Genomic DNA, 19,515 nt, shown 5'->3' on the forward strand with positions numbered 1-19,515 from the left:
ATAGAGCGTTGGCCTGCGGACTGAAGGGTCCCAGGTTCGATTCCGGTCAAGGGCATGTGCCTTCGTTGCGGGCACATCCCCAGTGGGAGATGTGCAGGAGGCAGCTGATCGATGTTTCTAACTCTCTATCTCTCTCCCTTCCTCTCTGTAAAAATCAATAAAATATATTTTTTAAAAAAGAATATCATGAGTAGGCTTTTCTGATATGACTGACTCACTGGGATCAATATTAGGTAATATTTGTGGAGCGCTTCCTCTGTGCTAGGCAAGGCCAGCGCCATGGGCATGTAAACTGTGCAGTCACACTGGCCCCATTCTTAGAAGAGCCCTGCACTTGGGTTAATGCTCTACTGTCACCATCTTAAAATTCTTTATTATTACACAAGGAGCCCATTTTCATTTTTGCATTAATCCCACAAAGTAGGTAGCCAGCCTGGTACCAAGCACTATGTTTACCAAGGAGAGTATATCATTAACTTACATTTTTGAAAGATCCCTCAGATTTCTGCACGTGAAATAGAATTTAGGGAAAACAAGAGAGGAAATAATACCAGAGAGAAAGCTATGACAGTATTTAAGTTGGTTTTGACTCATGAAGTGGCTGTAGAGAGAGAGAGTAATTGATATATTCAAATATATTTTGGAGGTAGTAAGCATTGGCATGAACTAGTAATGATGGAACTAGTGATGGGGACATGGGAAAAGACGTTAAGAATGACTTAGGAAATTTTGACTGGGCTAGCAGGGCCCCTTAATAGACAAAAAAGGTTCAAGAAAGAACAGGTTTGAGGGTGTAGTTAAGAATTGGGTTGGACATTATGCTAAGCGAAAGAAGCCAGGTTCAGAAGACTATATATTTTATAATTCAATTTTTATGAAACTTCCAGAAAAGGCAACACTACATAGAAAGTAATGAAGTGGCTGCCTGAGGCTGGGAGATTGACTGCAGACAGGCATAAGGAAACTTTTGGGGGTGATAGCAGTATCCTAAAACTGGATGTGGTGTTGGTTGCATAGCTGTATACATTTACCAGAAATCACTGATTGTCTAGGTGACCTCTATGGTAAGTATAAAGCTGTTAAAAGATTAAAATAAAAGATTAAGATGCCTGTGGTTATGTCAAGGAGAACTATTACTATTCCCATTTTACAGATCAAGAAAATAAAAGAGAAGTTAAAAATAGAACCTTCATGGTTACATAGCTACTAAGTGTAATATCCAGTATTGGAACTCGAGTCTTCTGGACACTAAAGCCTCGCTCTTGATCACTTTAATTCATTTACTTTCTATTTAAAAGTTACATTATGTTCGTGCATCGCCATTGATCAGAGGCTCTCTTAAAATCCTAAGACAAAGAAGACAGAAGCTAGAGACCGGAAAATTGTATTGGTCCTATACACTGGTGCTTCCATTTCCCCTGGATATAGGTGACACAGCGAGCTATGCCATCTTTATCTCCAGTGAGTTATATTAGCACACCTCACTTAGGTTCTTTGGCAAACTATGTTTTCTCTTTCAAATTATTATGCTAAGAAATAGTTTATTAGGCCATCTGGTAGCTTAAAAGAGTAGCTATATCTTCCAAAAATGTTTATAGATGCACATAAATGAATACACACACACACACACACACACACACACACACACACATATATATATTCCTTGGTACATTTTATTATTGCTATGCCATTAGCATGACTATTGCCATATTAATAAGCATTAAGTATAGGGAAATGTTGGTCAAAGAGTACAAAGTTTCAGTTATAAGATGAATAAGTTCTGGGAATCTAATGTATAGTATGGTAACTATAGTTAACAGTGCTATATTATATACTTGAAATTTGCTGAGAGAATAGATCTTAAATGTTCTTAACACATACACACAATGGTAACGAGGTGAGGTGATGAATGTGTTAACTATATTATAATCACTTCATTATATATACATATATTAAATCATCACTCATATACTTTAAATTCATACAATTTTGTCAATTATACTTCAATAAAGCTAGGAGGGGGAAGCATTAATTGCCCACTGTATTAGACACCAGGTTTACAAGTGATCATCAAGACAGGCATTGTCTCTGCCCTCCTGCAGCTTTAAAAAAATTTTTTTTACCTGAAGAGGTAGACATTATGCTTAAACAAAAAATAATTACAAAAATTTTAATTGTGCTAGATTCCACAAAGGAAAATATAAGGTGCTCTGACACAGCATAACAAAGGATCCTGGTTTGAAATGGGTCTAAGGGACAACCTCTGTTAGGAAATAACATTTAAATTGAGACCTGAAAGATTTGTAGAAATTAGCAAAGCAAAGGGAGGGAAGGAAAATAAGCTTTCTTAGGTGAGGAATAGTCTGTGTGAAGTCTCTGGGGCACTAAAGAGCTTGGCTGATGCCCACACTGAAAGCAGAGCTAGAAATACCAAGAGAAGAAGACATGACACTTGGATACTATGCGAAGGATTTGGTATTTTATTTCAAGACCAGTGAGATGCTACTGAGGATTTTTGAGTTGAAGACTCATGATCCAATTAAAATGTTAAGATCATTCTGGCTACTGTGAAGAATACATCCAAGGGAGTTCTGCTGGCTTATGAAGAGGTCTTAGGAAAACTATGAATGGGGAAATGATTTCAACCTTTTAAACTAGTTTTGAAAAGACATGTTGTCAATTCAGTGATAGTGAATGGAAAAAAAATGACTGATAAATCAGTTTATCTCTGAATAACCCACTAGATCAGTGCTTCTCAAACTTTAATGTGCACTCATGTCACCCAGGTAGTTTGTTAAATTCAAAGTCTGGTTCTGTAGGTCTGAAGTGGGGCGTTTCTGCCTTTCTAAGGAACTCCCAGGTGATGCCTAAGCCATTGGTCCTTGACTCACACTCTGAGTAGCAAGTAACTGGACTATATTCTAAATTCTTAATATATTCTATAGAATATACTCTATCTTTTAATGCCTCTCAGACTTCTGTGGTCTAGCCAATTATCAAGCTTGAGTATTCAAAAATGGGGGTTTTACGAGATGAATTAAAGTATTCAGGACACAGAGAAACAGGTCAAATATGGCCTTTCATCTCTTCAATAGATATTCTATATATACTTATTTCCTATCTACCTATCTAACCTGTCTGCCTACCTCTCTGCCTCAAGGTTCAGTTACACTTCAGCAAGAACTTGTGTGCAATCAAAGTAATGTCCTAGACAGTTATACAGAAATGGTATGTGAGGCTCTAAAATGTTACCTCTAATGGGGTGATTTGCATCATAAATTGAAGCTGACTCTGTGCCAGTCGTTTTGCCTGCCTCATTCATTTAGTAGATAGGAACTCAGGAACCCTTAGAGGGTAATTTATTGTCCAGAGATATACGGTACAAATCAGCTCCGACTTATTCATACCTGACTCTCTTATTCATTATCCTAATCGTTGCTATTTTGTTTGTTTAGTAACTGCAATCTTAAATATGGAAAACTCGAGGCTCTTTATTCTGTGGGTTAAGGCTTTGTATTTCTCTAAAGACGTCACGAAGCTTTGTAACCACATCACAATCATTTTATAAATGTCTCAAGTGGTAAATAAGTCTGCCCCTTCTTTGTGGGGAGAGGTGTTATCCCTTATTAGCAATGAACTTCTCTTTGTGGCATACAACCCAAGTTCTTGGGAAACACATTTATCAAGTAAAGGGAAATGTTTGAGATTATGCTCCATGATTGGGGTTATGCTCATTGGGAAAAGCGGTAGGAAATTTCACATTGCTCCCTGGTTCTTAGGAAATGAGAGCTAAACAATATCCAGTTTTAAAAGAAATCTGCTTTGAGTTTTTAAATTCCATAAAGCCGAGTTAAACCAACTGAAAGTAGTAGGTCCTGTGTTGCTTTACTGAGGAAGTGACAGGGAATTCTAAGATCTCATCTGGTAACAGATAAAACTGCAATTATTAGCATCTCCATAGAAATGCTAAATTACTCCTTACTAATTGAGTCCGGCAAAATAGGTTTCCCTCGACCTCCAACAAACCAATTTTTTGTTATTCTTTGGTTTGATCGCCTCCGCCGCCCCCCCCCCCCCTTGTTGCGATTAAAGACAGCCATTAAAACGTTTAATAGGCCTGGGTTTGGCTAGAAGACTTGCAGAAGGGCCGGCTTCATCGCCCTGCAATTGGCCTTCCAGGCTAAGTTAGGTTTCCGACGGACGGGTGCTGCCAAGGCGCTTTGGCCGTGACCGCTGGAAGTGAGCCAAAGGAAAGTGAAGTTCCTGGCGCTGAGCGCTCGTCCCGCTCCGAGCGCCCCGCGCTAGCGCATTCTTCGTGCAGTTATTGGCTGGGACTCTGCGCGCCGCTGTCGGCCAATGAAGACGCTGGAGATCTGGCCCGGGCCCGTCCCCTCTCGGCGCCCCGGGATGAGGCAGAGACTGAACAGCCGACGAGCAAATCAAAGGCATCTAGAAAGCCATGTCAGACTCGGCGCCCAGCGCTCAAGCGCTAACCCGCTGAAAGTTTCTCAGCGAGAACGCCAGGGCGACCTGGACCCCGCGGAGAGAACTGCCCTTGAGTGAGATGGTCCCGGCGGCCCGGAGGAGCGGACTGGTAAGCACCGGGAGAGTGGTGGGAGTCTTGCTTCTGCTTGGTGCCTTGCGCGGGGCTTCCGCCGTCATCCGCTATGAGATCCTGGAGGAAAGAGAGAAGGGTTTTGCGGTGGGCAACGTGGTCACGGACCTTGGCCTGGATCTCGGCAGCCTGTCCGCTCGCAGGCTCCGGGTGGTGTCCGGAGCGAGCCGAAGATTCTTTGAGGTGAACCGGGAGACCGGAGAGCTGTTCGTGAACGACCGCCTGGATCGAGAGGAGCTGTGTGGGACGCTGCCCTCCTGCACCGTAACTCTGGAGTTGGTCGTGGACACCCCACTTGAGCTGTTCAGTGCGGAAGTGGTGATCCAGGATATCAACGACAACAACCCCGCGTTCCCTACCCGGGAAATGAAATTGGAGATTAGCGAGGCGGTGGCGCCGGGCACGCGCTTTCCGCTGGAGAGCGCGCACGACCCCGATGTCGGAAGCAACTCTCTACAAACCTACGAGCTGAGCCGGAACGAGTACTTTGCGCTGCGAGTGCAGACGCGGGAAGACAGCACCAAGTACGCGGAGCTGGTGCTGGAGCGCGCCCTGGACCGGGAGCGAGAGCCCAGTCTCCAGCTGGTGCTCACGGCGTTGGACGGGGGGAGCCCGGCCCGCTCCGCCAGCCTCCCCATTCGCATCGCCCTGCTGGACGCGAATGACAATGCGCCCTCCTTCAACCAGTCCCTGTACCGGGCGCGCGTCCTGGAGGACGCGCCCCCGGGGACTCGCGTGGTGCAAGTGCGTGCCACCGATCTGGATGAAGGCCCCAACGGCGAGATCGTGTATTCCTTCGGCAGCCACAACCGCGCCGGCGTGCGGGAACTGTTCTCCTTGGACCTGGTAACCGGGGTGCTGACCGTCAAGGGTCGGCTGGACTTCGAGGACACGAAGCTCCACGAGATTTACATCCAGGCCAAAGACAAGGGCGCCAATCCCGAGGGGACACATTGCAAAGTCTTGGTCGAGGTGGTGGACGTGAATGACAATGCCCCCGAGATCACCGTCACTTCCGTGTACAGCCCCGTCCCCGAGGACGCGCCTCTGGGGACTGTCATCGCCTTGCTCAGCGTGACTGACCTGGACGCCGGGGACAATGGGCTGGTGACCTGCGAGATCCCGGCAGGGCTCCCCTTCAGCCTTACTTCTTCCCTCAAGAATTACTTTACTTTGAAAACCAGCGCAGCCCTGGACCGGGAGACGGTGCCCGAGTACAACCTCAGCATCACGGCTCGAGATGCCGGAGCCCCTGCCCTCTCAGCCCTGACCACGGTCCGGGTGCAAGTGTCCGACATCAACGACAACCCTCCGCAGTCGTCTCAGTCTTCCTATGACGTCTACGTGGAGGAAAACAACCTCCCCGGGGTTCCCATCCTGAACCTCAGCGTCTGGGACCCCGACGCCCCGCAGAACGCGCGCCTTTCCTTCCTTCTCTTGGAGCAAGGAGCGGACGCTGGGCTCGTGGGTCGCTTTTTCGCGATACATCGCGACAGTGGCGTGGTGTCCACCTTAGTGCCCCTGGACCACGAGGATCGGCGGGAGTTCGAATTCACAGCTCAGGTCAGCGACGGGGGCACCCCTGCCCTGACCACCAACATCAGCGTGAACGTCTTTGTCACTGACCGCAATGACAACGCCCCCCAGGTCCTGTACCCCCGGCCTGGCCGCAGCTCCGTGGAGGTGCTGTCCCGAGGTACCGCGGCTGGCCACGTGGTCACTCGGGTGGTAGGCTGGGACCCGGATGCCGGCTACAACGCCTGGCTCTCCTACAGCCTCTTGGGAGCCCCCAACCAGAGCCTCTTCGCCGTGGGCCTTCACACCGGGCAAGTCAGCACGGCCCGCCCCGTCCAGGACACGGACCTGCCCAGGCAAACTCTCACGGTCTTGATCAAAGACAGCGGGGAGCCCTCGCTGTCCGCCACCGCCACCCTGACTGTGTCTGTCACGGAGGAATCTCCGGAAGCCCGGGCGGAGTTCCCCTCTGGCTCCGCCCCGGGGGAGCAGAATAAAAATCTCACCTTTTATCTGCTCCTCTCTCTAATCCTGGTCTCCGTGGGGTTCGCAGTCACGGTGTTGGGCGTGATCATATTCAAAGTTTACAAGTGGAAGCAGTCCAGGGACTTATACCGAACCCCGGTGAGCTCCCTGTACCGCACGCCAGGGCCGTCTCTGCACGCGGACGCCGTGCGGGGAGGCCTGGTGCCGCCGCACCTTTACCATCAGGTGTACCTCACCTCGGACTCCCGCCGCGGCGACCCGCTGCTGAGGAAACCCGGGGCCGCCAGCCCTCTGGCCAGCTGCCAGAACACGCTGCGGAGCTGCGATCCGGTGTTCTATAGGCAGGTGTTGGGTGCAGAGAGCTCCCCTCCCGGACAGGTAAGGCTTAGCAAGTCATCCTGGACCAATATTCATGCTTTTTGATTCCTGCACCGTGTTCAGGAAGGCATGGAGCCATTCTGGGCTTTTGTTTCTAGTGCTGAAGATGTTTTCCTAATGATGCATCCACATTTTCACCTGGCCCTTCCTAGATCAAGCGTTGTCTTTGCAAAGGGAATAGCCTGGCCTGAGTGTGGTTTGTGGTCACTCACAGTGTGGAGTTGATTGACTCACCTGTGGACCCAACGCACACCCTCAGCACTCGCTTGCCATAACAACTAACCAATCTTGCTAAATTCAACCCAAGATCTCAGCACTCAGAGTTTAGCTTGGTGTCATTTGCACTGGGAACAAGCTAGTGTATAGCTCTAACCAGTGGCAGCTGCTAGCAATATAAAAACTACCTCATTTTGCCATCTTTCAAGTGGTTGCCACATCTGCATTACAGCTAATAGTTTGCTGGTAATTTTCCTCTGCCTACTCAGATCCTGTCTCATTCTTAGATAATTTTCTATGAAAGTAATAAAATTCTAGGCATCCTTTATATTTTATTTCAAGCACACTCCTAGAAATGATGTGCACATTACTTATAAACTATTTGTGTTATAATAGTGATCCATGTGCATTATAGAACTTTTGGAAAATAGAGAAATTTATAAAGAAAAATTAAAACTAACTGTAACCCCCAAATCCAAGGGTGACTGCCATCTATAATAATCTATAATAATAAAAGCATAATATGCTAATTAGACCAGATGTCTTCTGGATGTCCTTCCAGATGAGCTTCTGGATGAAGCCTGGGCTGTGAGGGAAGCCTGGGTCCCAGGTCCTGCCAGCGGCCAGAGGGAAGCCCGGGTCCCGGGTGCCGGAGCGAAGCCGGTGCCGGCAGCCGGGGAAGGAAGGCCTACTCTTGCACGAATTTCGTGCATTGGACCTCTAGTTAATTATAAAAGTAAAAGTAATCATTTACTTTGAAAAGAAATCCAGACAATCCAAGACACCATAAAGTACAAAATTAAAGGTTGTCTATATCCCCCTGAAATTCCCTATCCTTCCAGCACTATTTTTCTTAGATATACACATAATGTGAACAGTGGGTAAATTCATATCCTGAGGAAGGCAACGCTTTCATTTATTCAGGATGATGTGTAGATGACTGTAAGGCATTTGTCTTGGAGTGAAACTTACACTTCCAATGGTGCAAGAGCCACAATTTTGTTACTAATAAGTGTAGAATTGCTATCAACCTCGGATCTGGCAGTTAGATAAATGAGGCTCCACCACTTACCAACTAGGAGTCCTTGGCCAAGTTAATCTTTGTCAGCCTGTTTCTCGTGTGCAAAAAGGAAATAGCAAGGGTCTTATAAGATTAGTGCATGCTAGAATGTATGCACACTGCCTGGTGTATTGTATTAACAAATTCTTAGCTATTACTATGATTACTTTTATTAGTTCTTGACCCACCCCAAATCTTTTTAAAAAATATTTTAATGTTTTATTTATTGATTTGAGAGAGAGTAAGTGAGAGAAAAACATCCATTTGTTGTTCCACTTATTTATGCATTCATGGATGATTCTTATATGTGCCCTGACCCTGAATCAAACCCCAAACCGTGGCTTATTGGGATGATGCTTTAACCAACTGAGCTACCTGGCCAGGGCACCCACCCCAAATCTTAAACACACCTTGGAAATGAGAAAATTTGGAGATAGCCAAAATGGCACAGTAGATGGCTAAGCAATGATGAAAGCCAGAGAGAAGCAGCTGCTATTCTTCCAGTCACACTGGAAAACAACTGGCACTTTCCCTAGGACAATATTCTCAAACTTGGTTGCACACTAGAATTACCTAGGGACCATTAGAAAATCTGAAGCCCAGGCTGCATCCCAGACCAATCAAAACACAATCTCTGGGGATGGGACATAGGATCAGTACGTTTTAAAGATCCCTAAGTAACTCCAATGTGCATAAAAGTTTGAAAACCACTGCCCTAGAACCTGCCAGTCTATCAAGTAGCATATTTATGAAGCAAAGTGTTATTCTGGTGTTTACAGAAGCAGAAGCCAGCCTTACTGGGCCAGGTATAACTTTAAAAATGTATGTGATGTTATTTCCCAAGTTTAAAGTATTACATTGAATAGCTCCAGAAGAGTGTTGTAGGGAAGACATAAGATGATATTTTAATCATCTAAAGAGACAGTCTTCCTAAACCACTAGCAACAGGGCAACTAATCTTTAAAAATCTAGAGCTGAGCAATGGGTATGGGATCTCTTCTGAGGATGACAAAAGTGTTCTATAATTAGAATGCGGTGATGATGGCATTGTTTTAGTATATGTGAATATACCAAAAAAACAACAAATTGAACACTTTAGATGGATGAACTGCATAGTATGTGAATTATAGCTCAACAAAGCTGTTTTAAAAATCTAGAGTTGGGAGATTCACATACCTGGCATAAAAAAGGTCAAGTCACGGATATGTAGCATTAAGGCTTTATAATGCTCCAATTCTAGTAACACAGACTGTATGCATGTTTGTTTTGGTGTGGACTTGAGAGCTGTAAGGGGTCTAGTTCTTGGATATTAAAAGTACCACTAAAGGTCCAGTTTATGGTTATAGAGATGAATAATCATTTAAGATGTTATAGAATGAGGCTTCATTTCTTTCCAGACAAACCAGGGGTGGGAGTGGGGGGGGGAATCCTAGTTCTGCACATACTAGTTATTTAGCTTTAGATGCGTCTCTTAACCTTTCTGAACTCCAGTGTCCTCATCTATAAAATAAAGATAATACATCCTTTCAAAATTGTTGAGATTGAAAACGTAGGCATATAAAGTGTCTGTACTCAATATAAAGTACTCATAAAAGCACAAGCACTCATAAATATTTGTTAAACTAATAAATGGTAATGTCAGTAATTCACCATTTATTAAGCATCCCTTGTGCCAGATACTGTAAAAGGTGAAAAGATACAGCTATGCCGCAAGCATGTCAAACTCGGCTGGCCACGAGTTTGACATGCTTGTGCTACACAGAGTACCATAGGAGACAGACATGCAAAAAAAAAATGATATACAAGAAGTAATGGGAGCAGAAGGAAAGAAACACCAAAGCCAATCTGGAAGACTTCATAGAGGTGGTGATGGTTGAGCTGAGAACTAAAGATTGAGTAGTAATTTGTTAAATAGCAAAGGGCAAAGATAGAAGATCTTGCAGAAAATTCCATGCTGCGGAATAATGATATTACATTATTGCTGAACTTTAAAGCATGTTTTTAAAATAGACAGTCTTTGCAAGAGATAAAGTGAAGCAAGTAGGCAGGAATTAGATCATGAATTACCTTTAGGCCAGGCCAAGGAGTTTTTTATTTTATTCTGTATCAGTGATAGTCATTGCAGAATTTTGAATTTACATATGTATGATGTCATCAGGAGTTTGTTTGTTTGTTTTAGAGGGATTATTCTAGCAGCCATTAGTGAGATGGACTGGGGATATTGATACTGGAAACAAAGAGAACAGTTAGAAGGCTATTATGATACTTGAGGAAAAGATTGGTAAATGCTTGAACCATTCCAGTGGCAGAATAAATGGAGGGAGGTATCATAGTAAAATCATCAGGACTTGTTGATTGACATCATATAGGTAGTCAGGGAGAGGAATGAGTCAAAGATGACCATACCTGTTCCAACTGAGGGAGCTGGGTGGATGATGAGGTGTCATTCACTGAAGAGAATCCTGGCATAAACACCTAGTGGTTTAGCCTGATTTACATCTCCGTCATTCCCAGGAGAAGAGGTTCAGGTGTTTTTGTAAAAGAACATAGAAAGCAGATCTCCCCACCCCACCCCCCCGCCCCACCTCCCTTTGAGACCAGAATGTTGGTTGCTGGCATCACCATAGTCAGAGGATATTCCTGAGGATCAAGGGTTTGGAAAAATATAGGGAGAATAAGAAGCCCAGGTTTTGCCACTGGTTTTGGCATCCACCGGTAACCTAGGTGAGGATTCCAGTGAGTTCAGAAATACGTCCAGATCAGGCTGAAATTTTGTCTTTGTGCTCTGGTGTGTTTGCCACTCAGGTTATAGTTTGCAGGTAACTGCAGTGTGAAATGAGCTGTTTCTTCATTTGTGCAAGGTGGTCGCCAGGCTCCTGGGAGGGTCTGGATCAGGGTCAGGGTGGAGTGACATCAAGTCTCCAGCTCCAAGGGGCCCCCTGGGGCTAAGTGAAAAGCTTGCTCTTTGGAAACAGCCTCTGTTGGTAATTAACAACATAGCAGGCATACCATGGTGTCAAATAAAGGGGATTTGTAGGCACAGTGCTGTTGGTAGCTTGATCTCAATCGTTCACGGGGAGCTATTAAATCTGTGAACATCAGCTTTCCGCCAGGTAGTGAGATCTAACCCTTAGTACCTCCCAGACACAACTGATTCTTTACTGGTTTGGAACATCTCCCTTTCCTGGCTTCCTCTACTCTGCTTCATCTCCTCCCATACTGTCCTTGAAATGAGTGAATGGTAATTTAGTGTATCACTAGCAAGCGTCTGAATAAAAGAGTTTTGGTTTCCGCTGCGCCTCCTGGTACAGCAGAAAATGTGTACTGCATAAATTTAATTGGCTACATGAATGTGTAAGCCTTTTCTGCGAAGAGGTGGCTACGTTTCTGAATAATCTGAGAGAGGCTGAGTTCTGTGTACACGGCAGTGCTTCTAATTAGCTGTTGCTCTGATACAACTGGACTGAGCGGAAGCTACTCATTTAGAATATTGGTGGATGACAACACTGGCTTAAACAAAGTGACCAGTCTCCAATGGCTACTCCTCTCAGGGCTGCAGGTTGCTAGGGCTCTGGCTGTTTTCCCCGAGGAAAGGGGGCGGGGAAAATTGGTGTGTTCCAGAAAGAAAGAAAAAAAAAAAAAAACACGACACGTACTAGTATCTGTTGTCTGCCTCTTCATAGAGGTAATAATAACCCGTGAAAAGAAAGGCTGTTGAGCGGGAGAAAGGTGAAAAGATGGGTGTTTTTTGTTTTGGGGTGTGTGTCTGCTTTTTCTCCAATGCTGCGACGCATTAACCCTGCCGCTATTGGGATGTTCTCTGCTCAGCCTATTGGCTGAGCCCCGGAGCCGCTGTCCGCCAATCGCGTGGCGGGAGGCAGACAAATCTACCCCGCCACCAGCAAAAAACGGCGCGTAACCCTTGCGGCGCCGGCCGAGCCGCGCCAGAACTGGCGCGGGCAAAGGGAGCTAGGTGTCTCCAGCTGCTGTGGCTGTTTGGGGCGGGTCGGCTCCTTTGGCTTCTCAGGACCAGGTAGAGAGCGAGCTGGCGGCAGCAATGCTCCGCGAGGTGAGAAGCTGGGTAGACATCTGCCCGGGGGCTACCCTTTTGTTCCTCTGTTGCTACCTGGGTTACGTTTGTGGGCAGATCCGATACCCGGTCCCAGAGGAGTCCCAGGAGGGGACTTTTGTAGGGAATGTCGCCCAAGATTTCCTGCTGGATACAGAGAGTCTGTCAGCCCGAAGGCTGCAGGTCGCTGGAGAGGTGAACCAAAGACACTTCCGTGTGGATTTGGACAGCGGAGCCCTGCTCATCAAGAACCCAATTGATCGAGAGGCACTGTGTGGGCTCAGTGCCAACTGCATCGTGCCCCTGGAGTTTGTAACCGAAGGGCCTTTGGAAATGTACCGAGCGGAGGTAGAAATCGTGGATGTGAATGATCACGCCCCCCGATTTCCTCGGCAGCAGCTGGACTTGGAAATTGGGGAGGCGGCTCCTCCAGGGCAGCGTTTCCCCTTGGAAAAGGCTCAGGATGCAGATGTGGGGAGCAACTCCATCAGCAGCTACAGACTGAGCTCCAATGAGCACTTTGCCCTGGATGTAAAGAAGCGCAGCGACGGCAGCCTGGTCCCAGAGCTGCTCCTGGAGAAGCCTCTGGATCGGGAGAAGCAATCGGACTACCGCCTGGTGCTGACGGCCGTGGATGGAGGTAACCCTCCCAGATCCGGCACCGCGGAGCTCCGAGTGTCGGTGCTGGACGTGAACGACAACGCCCCAGCCTTCCAGCAATCCAGCTACAGGATCAGCGTGCTGGAGAGCGCGCCCGCTGGCATGCTGCTCATCCAGCTCAACGCCTCCGACCCGGACCTGGGTCCCAGTGGTAACGTCACCTTTTCTTTCAGTGGTCACACCCCTGACCGCGTGAGAAACCTCTTTAGCCTGCACCCCACGACTGGAAAGCTTACCCTCCAGGGGCCCCTAGACTTTGAGAATGAGAATTACTATGAATTTGATGTTCGGGCTCGTGATGGGGGTTCTCCGGCCATGGAGCAACACTGCAGCCTTCGCGTGGATCTCCTGGATGTAAACGACAACGCCCCCCACATCACGGTGACCTCAGAGCTTGGGACTCTCCCAGAGAGCGCGGAACCTGGCACTGTGGTGGCCCTGATCAGCGTGCAGGACCCCGACTCAGGGTCCAACGGGGATGTGAGCCTCCGTATTCCTGACCACTTGCCATTTGCCCTCAAGTCCGCCTTCAGGAACCAGTTCTCCCTGGTGACTGCTGGGTCCTTGGACAGAGAGGCCAAATCCAGCTATGACATCATGGTCACTGCTTCTGATGCTGGGAACCCTCCTCTGAGCACCCAAAGGACTATTTTCCTCAATATTTCAGATGTGAATGATAACCCACCTTCCTTCTTCCAGAGGTCACATGAGGTGTTTGTTCCTGAGAACAATCGCCCAGGGGACCTGCTTTGCTCCCTCGCAGCCTCTGACCCAGACTCTGGCTTGAATTCGCTCATCTCCTACTCTCTCCTAGAGCCCAGGAATCGAGACGTGTCGGCTTCCTCCTTCATCTCCCTGAACCCCCAGACAGGAGCTGTTCATGCTACTCGATCCTTTGACTATGAGCAAACACAGACACTGCAGTTTGAGGTGCAGGCCCGGGATCGGGGCAACCCACCCCTTAGTAGCACCGTGACAGTTCGTCTATTCGTGCTGGACCTCAATGACAATGCGCCGGCTGTGCTCCGCCCTAGGGCCCGGCCTGGTTCCTTATGTCCCCAAGCACTGCCTCCATCAGTTGGTGCTGGTCACCTAGTCACAAAGGTGACTGCTGTGGACTTGGATTCAGGTTACAATGCTTGGGTTTCCTATCAGCTCCTGGAGGCCCCAGATCCCAGCCTGTTTGCAGTCTCTCGTTATGCTGGGGAGGTGCGGACAGCTGTTCCCATTCCAGCTGATCTCCCACCACAGAAGCTGGTCATTGTGGTGAAGGATAGTGGTACCCCACCGCTCTCTACCTCCGTTACTCTCCTAGTGTCCTTGGAGGAAGATGCTCATCCGGTTGTCCCTGATCTTCGAGAATCTTCAGCTCCAAGGGAAGGAGAATCCCGCCTGACCCTCTACTTGGCTGTATCACTAGTGGCAATTTGCTTTGTCTCCTTTGGCTCATTTGTGGCTCTGCTCTCTAAGTGTCTTCGTGGGGCTGCCTGCGGAGCGACCTGCTTTCCTGCTGGCACCTGTGCATGTCTCACCCGCTCTCGAAGGAGGGAGGGGCTTCCTCCTTCCAATGGGATCCTCCGAATCCAGCTAGGGTCAGATGATCCTATCAAGTTTGTTGATGTGGGTGGTCACTCTCATGGCTGTACACCCTTGGCTTCTGCACCCACTCGGAGCGATAGCTTCATGATGGTGAAGTCACCCAGTGCACCTATGGCAGGGGAGCCTGTTCGCCCAAGCTGCCCACCCTCTGATCTTCTCTATGGGCTGGAGGTGAGATCTTTGCAGGCTCAGTCAATGCTTGAGGGTTATTCCGACACAGGCATGTGGTTGGGCCGTGTACCAGAGAGTATTGGCCTCTCTGTAAGAGCCCATAGTGATGTCACCATTTTTGTGAGTGGTAACTGTGTGGTAGATTCTGTGCTTTAGAAGTGTTTTGTGAATTAACCAGGGAGTTGTCGAAGGTTAATACTTGGGTTTGGGTTATGACCTTATCTGAGAGTAAGAAATGAAAGTAAATGACCAAGAGCCAGGAAAGCATGCTGCAAGAATGTGGGAGCATAGAAGACTATGAAATACAAGGGGAGGGAACACTGGACCATCACCTAAACCCAGGTGGCTGTGTTCTCTACTCTTCCGGAATGAAGGGGCCAGATTCTGGCCTACCTCAACTCTAGATTACCATTCCCCAATGGATTGAGGGAAGCATACCTTTGCCTCACAGTATCAAGTACTCCCTAACCCACTGTGAAGGGAAGTTCCTGCTTGGAATCTAGAAGACAGCACAAAGAGGAAAGAATCAAGGGAGAAGAGGCATCTTCAGGACTCCCAGTCAAGTCCCCACTGGCATTTGAGCTAGATGCAGTAGACTGGGGCAGGGGAGCATTGCCTCTCTGGGGGAAAAAGCAAAGAGTGAAATCACTTAATGTCAGAAATCTGGTTTACAGATGAGGCATGCATAGAGAGGGTCTCTAAGTAGAGTACTTCTGAATTGGTGAAACCATAAAGCCTAGAGGCCATGCCTAGTTTCTAGTCACCCTTCTGGTGACCTGAATCCGTCCCAGAAATATTTCCCCTACCATAAGCTGTGATGCTCATTCTGTAGCTCAAGTCTGGATCTCAGGAAAGCTGAGTGCTATAGTCATCAGCTGGCATTGAGATTCCTTAAAGCATTGCTGGAAAGTCAGAGCTAGACTCTACATGATCCTAACAAATCTCTCTTCTCATGTCAGCAGTGGTTAGCAGGATGGGGGTGGGAGTGGGAACACATGGGCTTTGCCTCCTCCATAAGGACAAACTTTTGTTGGTTCAAGCAAGTAGTGGAAGCTTCTGAAATCATGCAGGAAGTTGCTGGGACAGAACACTGAGAAGTTTTGTACCACTTTGTCTTTCCTGTTGAGCACCATCTGAGCTGTCAAATTTTGCTGCCAAGGGGGCTGAATCAACCTGCAGCACGAAATAAGTGGGGAAGTAGGAGGCTTCTGTGACACAGATTTGCAGCCTGTTCCTAAGGTTTCCAGGACTGAGGAGACTTCATAATTGGTTGAGAGCAGACAGACTTTTTGGCCAATCAGACTAAGAGCTGAGGTGGGGGATCTGCTCTTCTTGCCCGCCTCTCCTCCCCCAGCTCCCCAGCTCCACTCAGATTTAATTCCCCCTTCCCCCCTACCCACCCCCGCCATTCGGTGACTAAGAGGAACTGCTGCAGGCAGGCAAACCTCAGAGCAGTTTTTAAGAGGCTGGAAGGAGACACAAGAGGTTTCAGCTGCTACATTCCAAGCCCTGGGTCTACCTTGGAGACAGGACAGCACAGAGTCAGTGTCCAGGAGGGACTTCTGGGTCATGGGGCCCAAGATACCCCCACAGCTCGCTGGGAAATGGCAAGTGCTGTGCATGTTGTCCTTGTGCTGCTGGGGCTGGGTGTCTGGGCAGCTTCGTTACTCAGTGGTGGAGGAGTCTGAGCCGGGGACGCTGGTGGGAAATGTTGCTCAGGACCTAGGCTTAAAGGTGACAGATCTGATGAGCCGTGGACTGCGGTTGGGCTCTGAGGAAAAGGGGCACTATTTTTCCCTGAGCTTGATGAGTGGTGGTCTGGCAGTAAATCAAAAGATTGACCGAGAGAGCCTGTGTGGAGCCAGTACCAGCTGCCTGTTGCCAGTCCAGGTGGTGACCGAACACCCACTGGAACTAATCCGTGTAGAGGTAGAGATCCTGGATCTCAATGACAACTCTCCTAGCTTTGCCAGCCCTGAGCGAGAGATACGCATCTCAGAATCAGCTGCTGTGGGGGCACGATTCCCACTAGATAGTGCCCAGGATCCAGATGTGGGCACCAATACTGTGAGCTTCTACACTCTGAGCCCCAACAACCACTTCTCTCTGAATGTGAAGACCCTAAAAGATGGGAAGCTATTCCCAGAGCTGGTGCTAGAGCAGCAGCTGGACCGTGAAGCTCAGGCAAAACATCAGTTGGTGCTCACTGCTGTGGATGGGGGTGTCCCAGCCCGCTCAGGGACCGCCCTTATCTCTATCACTGTGCTGGACATCAACGATAATGCTCCAACCTTCCAGTCCTCAGTTCTTCGTGTGGGACTCGCAGAGAATGCACCCGTGGGTACACTGCTGCTCCGCCTCAATGCCACTGATCCGGACGAAGGCACCAATGGCCAACTAGACTATTCTTTTGGAGACCATACATCTGAGGCAGTGCGGAATCTCTTTGGCCTAGATCCTAGCAGTGGAGCAATCCATGTGTTGGGTCCCATAGACTTTGAGGAGTCAAGTTTCTATGAAATTCATGCAAGGGCCCGTGATCAGGGACAGCCAGCCATGGAAGGCCACTGTGTGATTCAAGTGGATGTGGGGGATGCCAATGACAATGCCCCAGAGGTACTACTGGCCTCTTTGGTCAACCCGGTCCTGGAGAGCACACCAGTGGGCACAGTAGTGGGATTGTTTAATGTGCGGGACAGAGACTCGGGGAGGAACGGTGAAGTGAGCCTTGATATCTCTCCAGACCTGCCTTTTCAGATTAAGCCCTCTGAGAACCACTACTCACTGCTCACCAGCCAGCCCTTGGACCGTGAGGCCACATCCCACTATATCATTGAGCTGCTGGCCAGTGACGCGGGCTCACCTCCCCTGCACGCACATCTCACCATCAGGCTCAACATTTCCGATGTTAATGACAATGCCCCCTACTTCACCCAGCAGCTCTATACTGCGTACATCCCGGAAAACCGGCCTCCAGGCTCCCTTCTCTGCACGGTGGCTGCCTCCGATCCAGACACCGGGGATAACGCCCGGCTCACCTACTCCATCATAGGGAATCAGATCCAGGGAGCCCCAGCCTCCTCCTTCGTATATGTCAACCCCGAGGATGGGCGGGTCTTTGCCCAACGCACCTTTGACTACGAATTGCTGCAGATGATGCAGATCACGGTGGGGGTGCGAGACTCTGGGTCTCCCCCGCTGCATGCCAACACCTCTCTGCATGTGTTTGTCCTGGACCAGAATGATAATGCCCCGGCTGTGCTGCACCCAAGACCCGGCTGGGAACTGCCAGCCCCCCAGCGTCTCCCTCGCTCGGCGCCTCCTGGCTCCTTGGTCACCAAGGTGACAGCTGTGGATGCGGACGCAGGCCACAATGCATGGCTCTCTTATTCGCTGTTGCCACAGTCCACAGCCCCAGGACTGTTCCTGGTGTCGGCACACACCGGTGAGGTGCGCACAGCCCGGGCCTTGCTGGAGGATGACTCTGACACCCAGCAGGTGGTGGTCCTGGTGAGGGACAACGGTGACCCTGCCCTCTCCTCCACCGCCACAGTGCTCCTGGTTCTGGAGGATGAGGACCCCGAGGAAATGCCCAAATCCAGCGACTTCTTCACACACCCTCCTGAGCGGTCAGACCTTACCCTTTACCTCATTGTGGCCCTCGCAGCCGTCAGTCTGTTATCCTTAGTCACCTTCACCTTCCTGTCAGCTAAGTGCCTTCGGGGACAGGCAGATGGGGAGGGGGGCGGGGGCGGGTGTTGCAAGCGCCAGGACTCGCCCTCCCGGGATTACTACAAGCAGTCCAGCCCCAACCTGCAGGTGAGCTCGGATGGCACGCTCAAGTACATGGAGGTGACGCTGCGGCCCGCGGACTCGCAGAGCCACTGCTACAGGACGTGCTTTTCACCGGCCTCGGACGGCAGTGACTTCACCTTTCTAAGGCCCCTCGGCGTCCAGCAGCCCTCAGCCCTGGCGCTGGAGCCCGACGCCTTCCGGTCCCGCTCTAACACGCTGCGGGAGCCGAGCCAGGTGAGGGGCTCAGCGCGATCCCCGGGCGGCGACGGAGCAGCTGCCCGGCCAGATCTTAGGGGCTTTGAACCTGCACCCACCCCGCTCACACGAGCTCGGCTGCTAGCTGCGAGCGGCGTCTCACCCGACTGTGGGGACCATTCGGACAGGTTGCGCGGGGCCAGAGGTGCGGCCAAACAGGGATGCGGCTCTGAGCCCCCGGGAGGTGTGGGACGATCGCGTCCCAGGGTGATAGGACCGCCCCTGCCTCCACAACTCCGAAAAGGCTGGGGCTCGGCGACCTTGCCAGCGATTTCCGCGGGGGTCGGGGGTCCAGGGTGGAGGCAGTCACAGACCCACGCCCACAGCCAGCCGCCTAAGTTTCCTCTTAAGTTTCTCCCAACTCCCGGGATCTGGGACTTCGCTGTTATTCTCAACCCTCATTCCCCATCCTAACACGCATCTGTGGACAGGACAGGGGCGAGTGCGCAGGGTTCCCGCCGCTCGCGCCCTCGCACTGGGGCTGGGACTCGCGCCGCCTGCACTACCAGCTGCGGGTCACACCACAGGCTGCCCCTGAGCCCCTCACAGCTTCCCTCCGTCCCGCTACCTCCGAGGTACTCACCGCTGACTGCGCACCCTGGTGACAGTCCCAGGTCATGCCGGTGCTGTCCCGGGCCGGACCGGTCGCCCCCGGGTGGGTTGGGGCGTCCTGAGCGCGGGAGCCAGTCCGGGCTC

The 19,515-nt window shown here is 49.6% G+C and overlaps 1 protein-coding gene across 14 annotated transcripts in view; it reads left to right on the forward strand.

Annotated features, from left to right (window-relative positions):
• LOC102757680 (protocadherin gamma-C4) overlaps positions 1-19,515 on the forward strand; it is a 130,930-nt gene that overhangs the window by 95,260 nt on the left and 16,155 nt on the right. The window contains exon 1 of one of the 14 annotated variants that reach the window (XM_006776952.2): positions 4,289-6,994. The exons of 8 other annotated variants lie outside the window; for them this stretch is intronic. In XM_006776952.2, the coding sequence (XP_006777015.1) occupies positions 4,565-6,994 (2,430 nt within the window). In that variant the 5' untranslated portion in view covers positions 4,289-4,564. Of the gene's footprint in view, positions 1-4,288; positions 6,995-11,921; positions 14,770-14,952; positions 18,799-19,515 lie in introns of those variants that run through there. 5 more of the 14 variants (XM_006776960.2, XM_006776951.2, XM_006776961.2 and 2 more) reach the window with 5 other exon arrangements.

This window comes from Myotis davidii, unplaced genomic scaffold, assembly GCF_000327345.1.
Source record: "Myotis davidii unplaced genomic scaffold, ASM32734v1 scaffold89, whole genome shotgun sequence".
Lineage (NCBI taxonomy): Eukaryota > Metazoa > Chordata > Mammalia > Chiroptera > Vespertilionidae > Myotis > Myotis davidii.